Source organism: Talpa europaea (genome assembly GCF_964194135.1).
Source record: "Talpa europaea genome assembly, chromosome: 8".
Taxonomy (NCBI): Eukaryota; Metazoa; Chordata; class Mammalia; order Eulipotyphla; family Talpidae; genus Talpa; species Talpa europaea.
In genome coordinates this window covers 25,744,729-25,758,508 of record NC_140075.1, presented here as the reverse complement: position 1 = coordinate 25,758,508, position 13,780 = coordinate 25,744,729, and the positions used below count along the sequence as shown (strand labels likewise).

The 13,780-nt window shown below is 39.8% G+C and overlaps 1 protein-coding gene across 3 annotated transcripts in view; it reads right to left on the bottom strand.

The window, feature by feature from the left end:
- FMN1 (formin 1) overlaps positions 1-13,780 on the bottom strand; it is a gene marked incomplete at both ends in the record, with an annotated part of 376,429 nt that overhangs the window by 154,096 nt on the left and 208,553 nt on the right. For all 3 annotated transcript variants that reach the window (XM_084239702.1, XM_084239703.1, XM_084239704.1), the window contains one exon: positions 1,326-1,413. In XM_084239702.1, the coding sequence (XP_084095828.1) occupies positions 1,326-1,413 (88 nt within the window). The remainder of the gene's footprint in view (positions 1-1,325; positions 1,414-13,780) is intronic.

Sequence of the window (13,780 nt, the reverse complement as noted above, 5' to 3'; positions counted from 1 at the left end):
TTACTAAGAAAGGGGAGTATTGCTTTATGCAAGACATAGATTTCAAAAAGGGTAAGTTGGTCTACGTTTTAGAGGTGAAGAAAAATATTTACAAGAAAAACTCCTCTTTAAATGTCTCTTACTTCAAATTAAGCCCCAAATAACTAAGTGGAAATAGTGTCCTTTGAAAAATAAGAAGGGCTTAAGAAATAATATCATAACAGAGTGGATGAAGAATGAAACTACTTCTCCATAAAAGGATTAGAGTTAATCAAGAAGAAATGATGGGATTAGGATGTCATTATCTGGCAAATTTCTTCTTTTTTTTAAATAAGATTTATTTATTTACCCGTCAAGAACTGGGGTATAGACTGGAAGTGCAGGGTGGTGAAAGGATTTACCAGAGACAGAGTGTGGAGCAGAGCAGGTGGATTGACTGAAATACACTGCTGAGGGGAGCAGCAGGCAAGACAGGGGAGGTCTTCTGTGCCATGTGGGTATCTCCCTGGCCGGCTGGGGATCGAAATCATGCTGCAGAGGCTGTGGCTAGATTTACAGTGCGGTGCTTAACCCCTTGCGCCACCAGGGAGGTCCAATCTGGCAAATTTTCTAATGAAATAATGAATCTGGACAAAGATCACTAGTGTCTACCACCAATATCATAAAGGGAAACTAGATTATTTTATACTTCTTGATAGAGTACACAATAGTATCAATGAAGTATTCTTCCCCTATTGAGATTAAATCTAGATCAAACTAAAAGTTTACAGGACTCACAGGAGACAACAGCACGTAATAAATAAAAACATGATGATGCAATCTGCAAAATCTAAAATGTAGGAAATTACAAAGAACCTGATTTCTTCAAAAAATTAATTACAAAGGGGAAAAAAAAGGATAGAAACCTCTAGATGAAAAGAGACCCATGAGATATCAAAGGAAAACCATGAAATTTGTTTGAAACGTCATTAGAATGAACTGTAAGTGAATGGATAAATTAGAGAGAATATAGACAAGCAGGGAAATTAGAACTACAGATTTTATGATACTGGGAAATTATAAGAAATGTTCTTACATGCATGATAATGGCACTGATTATTCTTGAAAACGTATTTTTATCTTTTAGTGATATACTAACATTTAACTGATGAATTGTAAAATATCTGAGATAACTTCTTGATAATCCAGTTGGTACAGATCAGCAAGAATAAGCTGATGGTTTTGTTTCTGGGTCCTCGGTATGTGGGGTTCACTATGGAATGCTATATTTTTTTTTTTTGGAATTTTTCATGGTAAAATGCTGAAAATTTTAAAAGTTGGGGGGAAACATGATAGAGATGACTTACCCTGTTGGATATCCTTCATTTCCAAATGCAAACTAGATATCAAGATGCCCACAGTTTGAGATCGTTTTCCATCCAATAACTTGATGATCTAGAATTAAAAAATAAAAGCGCAAATAACCATGCAATCTTTAGAAGCAGACCAAAAACATACAGATGTTGATAGATAAGCTGTAACCTGAAACCCATACAATGTTATAACCAATATCACCTCATTTAAAATAAAAAAGGTTTTTAGATACTGATTAGCTAACTGATGCTACAGGCACACTATTTTATAATACTTTATTTTGAAAGTATCATCCATGATTACAGATATTTTAGAAAATAAAGGAAAGATATCACATCAAATTCTACTGGTCTAATTGAAGCACTGAAATCTTTATTATGCTTTACTCTGATTCTTATATTCAAACACGTCTCAACTAAGTTACAATTGCAATGTATGTGCAGTCTGATACCTAACTTCTCCACTTCTTCTGCGAATAGTCTCAATGTCGCTACTTAAGTCATTTCATTTCCTCCAATCTTGCTGTGTCCTCTGATGAGTGACTGAGGGGAAAAATCATTGTGGTCCTGACTCAACCATTCCCTGTGATCTGACTGATCATGACATTGTCCCTTAATCTCTTCATGAAGTGACTTATACATCTCTCTTAGACATTGACGTTATACATGTAAAGTGTTTAATGTCATTCTTGACATAGTTTTATTAAATAAAATTGCCCTGTTTTGGAGCGTTAGATCATATCTAGGTTGGCATTAATAAAGTGATACATTTAGTGGGACTTAAACCTTCAGAATTTTCTAAAAAAATCTGTGCTGCCTTCTTCAGAAAAGGGGCAGGCATATGTGAAGTTAAAACATTTGTATTCTCTTCCCTATTTGTGTCAAACTCTGTCTGTCTCAAACTAGACCTTTAAAAATATACTTCAAGGTTTCCACTGTAGTCTCTCTTTAACTGTGGAATAATACCAGCTTTCTCAAACCAGTAAAATGGTAGGCACATAATGGATCCTGAAGGGATGTTTGTCCTTAGCTCTCTTACTTTCCTTTTAAAAAAAAAATGGATTGAAAGACTTAATTTTTTTACTGGAGTAAGAAAACACAAGATGCACAACAATTCCAATTTCTCCATATCCATAATCTCCTTAACCCTTGGTATTTTCTGTCTTGTTGTTTTCATAATGGCCATCCTAATGGGTCTGAGGTGAGATTTCACTGTGGTTTTGATTAGTATTTCCCTGGTAATTAGTGATATTTAGCATCTTTTTATATACCTGTTGGCCATTTGTATGTCTTCCTTGGAGAGATGTTTTTTCAAGTCCTTTGCCCTTTAATTTTTTTTTTTAACTCAACTGTAGGAGTTCCTTATATATTTTGGATATTAATACCTTTGACTATTAACCCTGATTAGCAAATATTTTCTCCCATCCCATAGGTTGTCAATTGACTCCTTTGATTGCTTCCTTTGTTGTACAGAAAACCCTTTTATTTTGATCAAGTTTGATTGGTTTGATACCTATTTTTGCTTTTTGTTGTCTGTGCTTTTGATGTTGTAACCGGAAATAATTGTTATGAAATTTCTCGCACTGTTTTCTTCTAGGACTGTGATAGTTTCACGTCTTACATTTCAGTTTTAAATCTATTTGAGATGATTTTTATGTATGGTATAAGGGTACAATTTCATTCTTTTATATATGTATATCCAGTTTTCACAACGCCATTTGTTAAGATTATCTTTTTCCCATTATGTAGTCTTGACACCCTTGCTGAACATCATCAAAAATTGGTAAGTGCACATGCACTTACCTAACAGTGTGAACTAGTGATCATAATGATTACCTTGAAAATGTTTAAAATCCTAAATTGCCTGAGATTGTCAGATATTTAATACTCTTCCTTTTTTAGAGTAGGAAAGTCAACTAATGCATTAAAAAAATAATCACAGGATTTTAAATACAAAAGTTACATTAAGCTATATATTAGTTCAAAAATTTAATCAAGCAGCATCAACCCATTCTTCAAGCATTCTGCTTTCTATTATACTATTATCCTATGCTATTTTAATTTTTAAAGTTGTCTGGTTTCATTCAAAGTTTCCAAGTAATGTAACAATCTAATTAAAAATACAAATGAAACTAAGAACTATAAGCATAATCACAAAAAATACAGCCCTGTAACTTTAATTCTGGAATGCTCAGCTATTGTGGACCCTGGGCCAGCTATGGAAAGCGACAGGCATCACAGTCTGATAGATTAAAAGAGAACACTCAGGAGAGATCAGCCTTCTATGTCTAGGGCTGCTCTAACTCATCACACCAAGGTTGTCTAATTCAATAGTATTCACAAAAAGTAAACTTCTATGCTGATGCACTGAGAAGGATGCGTATGCGGGTAGATATGTATATATCCTTGTTCAATGGGAGGTCAAAGACTAGTTTCAAGGAAAAGTCATGTAAATAAGTCTGCTGCAGGTGAGTGATTTAACTTAAACTTTCTAATTATTCTTAGATACATAATCCCCAATATGTCGGGTCTTTTAGTTTCTGCCTCCAAGTCCAATGTAGATGTGGGGGGGGGGGCTTACCCCCACACCACCAAGCAATTCTCCAGACATCAGCTGAGTGCCTACAATTCAACTCAATTCTGACTCCATCGACCTAGAGATAGCATCAGATTCCCCAGAGGAAAAGCAGCTCCTGCAGCTGCCTACACCCCACAGTCCCCCAGAAGCCAATGGCAAATTTAGGTTGTCACCTGTATTCTCACCAACTGGCTAGATGTTAAAAGCTCCCATGACCCCCTTCTCCTGGGGTTTAACTAATTTGCTAGAGCAGCTCACAGAACTCAAAGAAAGATTTTATTTAACAAATCACCAGTTTACCATAAAAGGACATAACTCAGCAACAGTCAGATGGAAGAGATTTAGAAGGCAAGGGGGCAGCACTCGAGCTTCCCCTCTCTCCTGGAGCTCTCCCCTCTCCCAAAACCTCCTTGGAGTCACCAACTCAGAAGCTCCCTGCACACTGTCCTTTGGGTTTTCATGGAGATTGATTATATAGGCACAATTAATTCAGTCACTGAGGACTGACAGAACACCCAGACCCACTCCCCTGCTGGGGGGTCAGGAGATAGGATGAAAATTTCTAACCCTTTAATCCTGGGGTTGATTCTCATGGCAACCAACCCTCCTCCTTAGGTGCTTCCAAAAGCCACATCATTCACCTAACAGGAGACAACTTTGCAGCTCTCTTACGAATTTCCAAGGATTTTAGGAGCTTGTGCTAAAAATGGGAAAAAGACCAACACATCCTTCTTTTTACTAATCATGGACTTATTTCATCAGGACTTATGGAAAGTTGGGTTTTTACATGAGACAGTTGTTTCTAGCACAGTCCTCCTCTTGGTAACATGAAGCATTTCCCAAAGTGATCTATTCAGTGCCTTTTTCTGGAAACAAAGATCCAGGTCTCACTTTTCAGAAAACCTCTCCAGGAAGGACAGTTGAGAGATGATAAACTCTGCAGACGATGAACCCCAAACGAACACTATAATTCATGCTCTGGTTATCCAGGAAGAAAGGGCTCTTTCTACTTGAAGAGGCATTAAGACCAGCGAGCAGCAGGTCTTTCTTCACACTGTGGAAGGCTATGGCCAGTCCACAGTTGACTGGTGGATATCTGTAGGATCCCTGACCTTGTTAACCCATAGCTTCATAATATACACATCAAATGAATGGGTTTCCGTGTTGATGTGGAGCCAGTAGGCAGAATTATGCACTGAGGCTCCCAACATGACTTCCGTCCATAGAGTTTGCTGGAATAAAGAGCCTACACCCAGGCTATTCCAGGAAAATGTTCCAGAAAAAATTTGTGAGAGTGAAAATACAAAAATTTGCTTATCCAATAAGTTCACTGTTTGAAGTATATTTTTGGGATCTTTTAACCACTAACATTGAAGAAACCTGTAAATGTTGCCGATTTTAATCTTCTGCCTTTGGGTTATCCAAGAAGCCTAGATATTTAAAGATAGATCTTACTTTAGAAGAGAAAGGTCACATTTTAAGAAATTATTAAGGTTACATCCACACGATGCACATTATATTTACAGTTATTTTCTCTCATCAAATAAAACACAGTCTTACCTCTGCTAATTGTAAAGACAACCTACACTTTTCATCCTACTCCTAATCCATGATGAGTTCTAATACTCATTCTTCATTATTTGTCCTCATGTGCATATGACTTAATTTGTAATAATCCTCAAAATCATTTTCTAGCATTAACTTTTGGCACCAGAGCATTTTACTTTATGTCTGAGTCAAATTACTCATGCTTCCATTTCAAACAATCTTTTTCTTCTCTCAGAAAAAACAGACAATAGCTGGTCTCACCATTTCTACAGAAAGCTCCTTCATAAACCTCAAGATCATTTCTTTTTTAAACAAGAGATGCTTTATATCAGACCCTTAAAGATCATTTTTTTGAGCAACGTGAGCAAGCCTTCAGTTTATCTTAGTCCTATCTGGAGTCAGCTGAACTTGGCAGCCAGTGGCCTTCTCTGAGGTATAATTACAGTCTGGAGGAGAAAGCAATTTGTGCAGCATTCCACCGACCTACAAGCTGACCTTGTGCAGGGGCAAATTCACAGGTTGCGTTAAACCCTATTAGACATGCCTAGTTTAAGAAAAAGCCTTTCCAGACCCCCGCCGCATGCTGGGCCTAGGGCATGTCACGCATGCGCACGACTCCACCCCCAGGAACTCTCTCTCCCATGAAGTTCAAAGGGAGGGGGGTCGCAGACCCACACCCCATACTCTCTAAACCTATACCTCCACCAGTGTATCCAAATGACTATTATTTCTTTCATATGTGGATTTTTAGAAAAACCTACCTCTTTGAATGAGAATTAAGACAGAAATGGGGAGACAGATTTGCTGCACTGGAAAAACCACACCCTGACTACTCAGCTAGAAAAGTCTTGCCAGACGGACTGAAAGCATTCTTACCAGGTCCAGCAGGATTTTCACATCTACATAAAATCCATATATATCTTCAGTTTTCTGCTTGAGCTTGGCAGACAGGGCCAGAAATAAAAATAAAAATAAAAATGGTCTGGATAGACTATGAATGCTAGGAGCTCGCCCAGCCAAATGAGTGTGGTACAGCGACAAAAAAGACAGAATCGCTGAAGTCCTCTTCTTCCAGTGAGGCCTCCCTGTTTGAAAATGAAGGCGCTTCATTCCTACACTGACACCTTCTTTAGACACCCAACACATTCAAACCTAAGCCAGATCAAGTGGGGATTCTGTCCTTTGGCTGAGTCTTCCCATGTGAACTTTCAGTCACAGATTTCCATCGCCAGTGGAGCCAGAGTTCCTGGAGAACAGGCTCCACACTGGCACACGTGTCATCTCTTCTGAAAGCATGAGACAGTTGCTGCCTTTCCTCTCTGAGTCACCCTTTCCCCACCAAAAACCAACAAAGAAGGATCCATATGTAAGAGAAATAGTTGTTTTCATGACAATGACCAATTATCAAAGATCTACATACACAGAAAGGAAGCTATCTGACTTTCCAAAATAAAACTCTGAAAACAAGAACAAAAACACTGATTCTATTTTTGTGCCTTCTGATGGGTGATATCTTTTGCTTATTCTTCATATCAATGGCCTCCAAACTCCACTACTTGCAAAACTATAGGCAAGAAGAGACTGGTGTAAGGTGCATGCGTTACTAATGCCAAGTCAGCTTGTCTTATTAACAGCGACCCTTTGCATTTTTAAGTCACTGACTTCCAAAGGGATCAAGGTGCTTTCATGGTGACTGTTGCACTTATCTCGAAGACATTCTTTTTTTTTTTTTTTTAATACAAGAGCTGGGATACAGGCCAGAGTCATGGGAGGGTGAGAGGATTCATCACAGACAAAGTGGGGAGCAGAACAGGCAGATGGACCGAAGGCACTGCTGAGGGGAGCAGCAGGTGAGACAGGAGAGGTCTGCCTCGCCATGTGGGATTTTCCCTGGCTGGCGGGGAATCGAACTGGCTCTGCAGAGGCTGTGGAGAGCTTCACAGCTCGGCGCTCAACCCGCTGCGCCACCAGGGAGGCCCTCAGAGACATTCTCTGGAATGTTGGAATGGGTTGGAATAGGTTGGAAGGCAGGGAGAGTCCTCCATTAGAGATGAAGTGAGGCACCTATCGAAAGGGCTCCCTGATCTAAAGACTGGCCTAGTACTTTAGTCTGGATATTTCCAAATAATAGATTAGGAAGGGTTTGAACTAGAGTTTAGAATCTTCTGGCAATGAGATATAGTAGGTCCAAGAACCCTGAGGTTTAATGTTTACTCTCCTTGCTGTCATTCATTCACATAACCCAAACTGGAAATTCTTATAAGTAATAGAAATATAATATGGAAAACAGAGAAAGAGTTTCCCAAGGGAAATTTCAAGAAGTGACATAAGGCCACTTTCAAGAAGTGATACAAGGCCAGGAGGCACGGTAGCCCATGGAGGTAGGCCTTATACATCCAAAAAAAGATTTTTTTTAATCATGGGAGGAAGTAACTGACTATCCTACCTCTTCGCTGTGGCTACTCTTATGTCCTCTCTGCCATTTCTAGTGTGGCAGGGACTGGAGATGGTTCAGGTAAGCAACTACTTCTCCTGGCCAGTGCCAGGAGCCAGGGCCAGCTGGAAGGGAACCACAGGACAGGAGTTGGCAGTTATCTTGCTCTCTCTCCTCAGGGAGAATGAGCGCTTCCTTGGAAATATGCAATTGTTTCTTGGCAGGTGCCCAGGAAAATAAATGCTGACTCAGGTTCCTTGTTCCCTTCTCCCATGCTCCACCCCCCTGCCACTTTTTGGCATCACACCCAGCGGAGCTGGTTGGCTGGCTCCATGGTGCCATATTATGAAATGTCACCTGACTTGGTGCAAACAAGCCCTTCCTGCTGATGGCCAGCGTGGCTGGGTATGCTTCTGGGTAGTGGTCTCCATCAGCTGGCCTGATAATGCCAATAAAGTAAGTTTTCCACACACCACCTGATAATCTGTACCACTAAATGTTTCAAGGAAAACTAAGCATTACTGTTCTGTCAAACTGTTAGGTCTGAATCTCTTCCATGGCCTTATTTTTGGGGACACGTAAAATTGCTCAGCTGAAGTTTACTTTAAGGATTTAGGCTTTTCACCAAGAAATGTGAAAAAGCAAATTGTCATTCTGTCCTGCAGCTGAGAACATATTTGGCATCCTGTTCCCTTACTGATGAGACAGAATAACCCTTATATTGGCTTTTAGGCCAGTGAATTCTGTTCAGAAAGCAAATGCAGAGAAGGCCATAGCAGGTGAAGGCTGTGGCTGGGCAGGAAGGGGGGGGGGGCGCAGACTATGGGATGAGTATGGAGATGGGGCTTCTGCTGGTTTTGGACTTTTTATGTCATGTGGAAAACTCCCAAACAAAATCACATGCATTTTCCCATTAATCATACACTTGGGAAAGAAAATGATCACGAGACACTTCTGCATTCATTACCTGTCTTCAGACAGACTAAACTCCCATCACACAAAGGTACAGATGAGAAATGAAATCTTATTACTTCTTAGAACTGACAGCCTCTTAAAGAGTGCATGCCAGTAATGAACATGGAACAATTCTACAGCACCGACAATTAACTGATCGAGAAGCAACTGAACAGAGGGTTTTGTGGTAGAAAAATAAATGAAAAAGAGAATGGAAGACTAGGAAAGAATCCAGCTTTGGCTAGGACATAAAGCAAAACAAAACAAAACACAGGCCTAACTGTCTAAGACTCTGCATTTGAAAATGATGGTGTGACAGCTTAGCTACAGAGGTCAGAATATAAAAGGAAAGAGGGACTTTGAGAAAGGAGTTAATGACTTCAGGATAACAGAAAAATTCAACTGTGCACCCTTAGGTGGCTTTCAACCATCATAACTCAACTCTCCCAAAGCCAGGAATGTATTCTGTATTTGTCATTCAACCTTTAACAGTAGGGGAAAGTATTTATTCTGTTTTAGGCTGATGGGAGTACAGTGACTCACCACTCAATATATACCAGAGGCAAGATGCTACAGGACTTTTGAGTCATGTTTCCTGGCTTTTTGCTTTTAAACTTCTCTATTACAATCTCACTTTAAATTCTGTCCCACCATCCAATCTGCATCTCTATCAACGACAGGAAGAGTAGATGTTCCTCCTCTTTCCATTCTCACACTACTAGACATTGAGGAGAAACGTGAAAGCTTTTTTTTTCTAAAAATTTATTTATTTATTCATGCATACAAGAACTGGGGTACAGGCCAGATGTGTGGGAGGGTAAGAGGATTCACCAGAGATAGAGCGGGGAACAGAACAGGCAGACCGACTGAAAGACACTGCTGAGGGTAGCAGCAGGTCAGACAGGAGAGGTCTGCCGCACCATGTGGGTAGCTCTCCAGCCATCCAGAATCAAACCCGCACTGCAGAGGCTGTGGACAGCTTCACAGCACTGCACTTAACCACCTGCGCCACCAGGGAGGCACCGAAATGTGAAAGCTTTTGCTCTGTTTTTCATAAACTGCACGAATACATCCCCAACTATGTAACTCTACAAACTGTAGGGAAAGCCCTTAAAGAACTTTAGTGGAGACACTTGGAAAGTTGTAAATACTGTAAAGCAATTATGAATTTGCAGCATATCCTCTAGAAGTTTGGTGTGTCTATGAATTACTAGAGACCTCATTAGAAATGCATATTCTCATGCACTGTGGATGGGGTGGAATCTGTTTGGCATTAAATTGTATTCCCCTTAAAATATGCTAAAGTCCCAAGCCCTAGTATCTCAGAATGGGACCTTATTTGGAAATAGGGTCATTGCAGATGTCATTAATTAAATGAGGTCATACTGGAGTCAGCTGGTGCCTAATCCAATCTGACTGGTGTCCTTATAAGAAGATGGCCATGTGCAGACACAGAAACACGCAGGGAGAATGCCATGTGATGACAATGGGAAAGACTGGAGTTATACCACCCTGAGTGAAGGACCGCCTAATATCGGGATCAAGGCGCCAAAAGACAAGAAGAGACAGAGTAGGACTCCCCTACTGGTTTCAAAGAAAAGTGTGACACCACCGACATCTTGGTTTTCACTTTCTGGTCTCCAGAACTATGAGACAATACATTATTGTTTTAAGTCACCTAGTTTGTGGGAGTTTGTAAAGGCGGCCCTAAGAAGCAAATAGAAGGGATGATATCGTCACAATTCTACTAAGCTCCTAGGGGATGCTTATGCTGCCTGCTTGCTGTGTGCATCACACCTTGAGTAGCCAAGTGACTGCAAATGAATGTGTTAGTATGTTCATAATTACTGGCCTTAGCAAAGTGCTGGCTATATATATATATATATATATATATATATATATATATATATGCTTGCATAATCCCTGGTTCCCAGAGTTTTTCTCTGCTAAGTAGCTGAAAATGTGCCTTTTTTCTCTCTGGTCTCCATGGAGTTCTCTCTCAAAGCTATATGCTCAGTCAAGGAGGATGGCCTTCTCCTATAAGGCCAATGCCAGGTACACAGAAAGACACACTGCTCCAAGAATTCTACATAACCACGTTTATAAAACCCATCTTACCCATATAATTTCTCATTTAATATTAAGACCTTGAACCCAGTTTCATAGATATTCTTGGTAGCTCAAACAGGGCTTTCCCCCCCAAATTTAGAATGTTGGCCTTTTGAAAAGAACACATGCTAACAATTACTCCAAGCTGCTCGGAGATAATGGACAACAGAAAAGTTATTATCTTCAATGTCATCGTAGGTCTTTGATATGATAATCATTGCATTCAGAGAATCAGAAATGATGGATGGCTTTCGATTTAGAGTGTATCTTGATGCTAATGACCTAGCTCTTTCCCATCCCAGCTTGGAGAGTGAAGAGCGAGTGACAGTGGGCACTCTTAGCTACAGGGGCTCACTAGATGGCAAAGTCTGTGACAGAACATTAAGAGAAACACTTCCTTCTTTAAAGACACCTCAGACTACGTTGGGTTTTTTTTCCCCTTTTATGGCCATATTTCACCTAGTACTACCTCACACAGAGCCTTAATTTGCAGCCATGATCTAACACACACTATTTACAACCAGAGTCATCCTACTCTATTCCCTTTCTGGCTAACAGCAGTTGACCTAAGTACCACAGACTTACTGAGTTCCTGCCACAGACATGAAATGATGATTCCAGAGATTCTGTTAGGGTCAGGATGTATCACCCAGCTCATCGCCCCCATCATTAGTTTTCATTGTGTTCCTGACTCTTTCTGAACATCTATCACAAGAAGTAAACACAACTGATGCTCTTTCATTCAGTTGTCCATGTGAACAGACCCTGAGATTCACTCACCAGGGCAAGTCCCTTTCTCATAACAATACAACAAGCACTGGCAGGTGATTTGCCAGAGTCACGCAGACAATATCTGACTTCCAGCCTTGAGTCCTTTCCCTTGAGTTACATTTTGCTCCAGCAAGGATGGACATGCCTCATCAGTAATGCAGCGATACTTGAAAACTAAAACTCTTTTGAGTTTTAGGACAGGAGAATATAAGGGCACTTTCACCTCCTAGAAACTATAAAGCCAACCAAAAATTATGAATCTGAGGGTCAGAAACACAATGTTTATCTTCATTAAACAGACACCTTTAACTTCAAAACTAAAAATGTGAAGGCAGAGGTAGTTGAAGGAGTGGTAAGTTCCACAGCAAAGTAATAGAAGAACAAATCTAATTGTCTAGAAAAGAGGACAAAACCTCAAAAATGCATTAATTCAAGGCATCACATGTTAAGGGTGAGGTAGGCAGGTAAAAATAATGGGGTTATGTAAAATTTAGTATATGATGTAATTAGGTGCTGGACATATAATCCTAACTTTTGTAAGGGAAGTATAGTTTCAAGAGAAATTCAACCAGACAGATTTTAGACTCATGGACACTAGGGCAAGCAGAGAGTGGGGTTGAGCTCTTGTACTAGAATGGAGTAATTATCAAAATTCCACACTCTTCCTGGGCTTTTCTCCCAGAATATAGCAGTCAGGCTGACACTTCATTCCTCAGCCCCTAGACAGATGCCTATAAAAATTCCATTTGGAAAAAGCAAAGACAAATAGATCCTGACATTCAGAGACCCCCTCCCAAATGAAATGACAGGTCCGTTAGTGTTCATTCCATGGTGAGATGCACCATTGGGAAAACCTTGTTCATTTATGTTGCGCTTCTGTGCAAGTCTATCTTAGATAGAAATAGCAGCCAAGGGCTACCAACTCTTTGAAGAAATCCTCTAACATGATATATAGAGCTCAAACCCCCCCAAAAAGCATTAAAAAGAACTTGGAAGAAGGAACAGAAGGAAAAATAGAAAGCAGAAGAAACTCTACAAACTCAAAAAGTCAACTGTATTCTAAAAAAGTGAGTTTTGTAATTTGAAATGTAATTCTAAAACTGGTCTACCAAAATAAGAAGCCCATATTAACTGCCAAAAATGATAGAAATGTTAGCAGGGGATGTACAAAAGGATGACCAAGAATGTTGAAAGTTGGTATCTGTAGGGAGCAAGATGGGAATGGAAGGAGGGTAAGAGGGAGTTCTCTTGCATTAAAGAGAAAAAGTTTTATAGAAATGTATGACTCCATCAAATTCATTAATTCTGCTTGGTTTTGAACTCCAAACCAATGGAACCACTCTTTTGTGACATGTTTTTGTCACTGAACATTATATTTAAGAATCATGGGTACAGATGAATATAGCTGTAGATGACTCTTTTTCAAAGCTATATAGTATTCTATTGTGTGAGCTTTATCTCAGTCCATTTTCCAATATAATGACTATAGACATTGTCATCATTTTCCTATTTTTTTTGCTATAACAAAAGCTTTTATAAACATTCTCATGTGTCTCTCAAATGTTTGGGCAGAGGGTCTACACATGTTCTCATAAGCTAGATAGATCCAAATTATTCTCCGAGCATACAGAACAATGCAACTTCCCATAAGCAGCAATGAGTTCCTACTACTTCAAACACTCCCAATATTTCAGTTATACTTTATAATTTCTGCCAAGCTGATGGGTCCAAAATGGTATCTCATTTCAGTTTTACTCTACATTTCCTAATTTCAGACTTTTTGACCACCTTTTCATGTTTATCTGCCGTTAATTCCATGACAAGCTTGTTCTTATCATTTTCCCCTCCTTTTTTTTTTAAGATTTATTTATTTATTTATACAAGCAGTAGGTACAGTCAGAAGCGCGGGAGGATGAGAGAATTCACCAGAGCCAGAGCGGGGAGCAGAGCAGGCAGAAGGATCAAAGTACACTCCTGAGGGGAGCAGCGGGCAGGAGAGGTCTGTGCGCCATGTGGGACCCTCCTTTAGTGGCCGGGGAGCAGCTGGGGATCGAA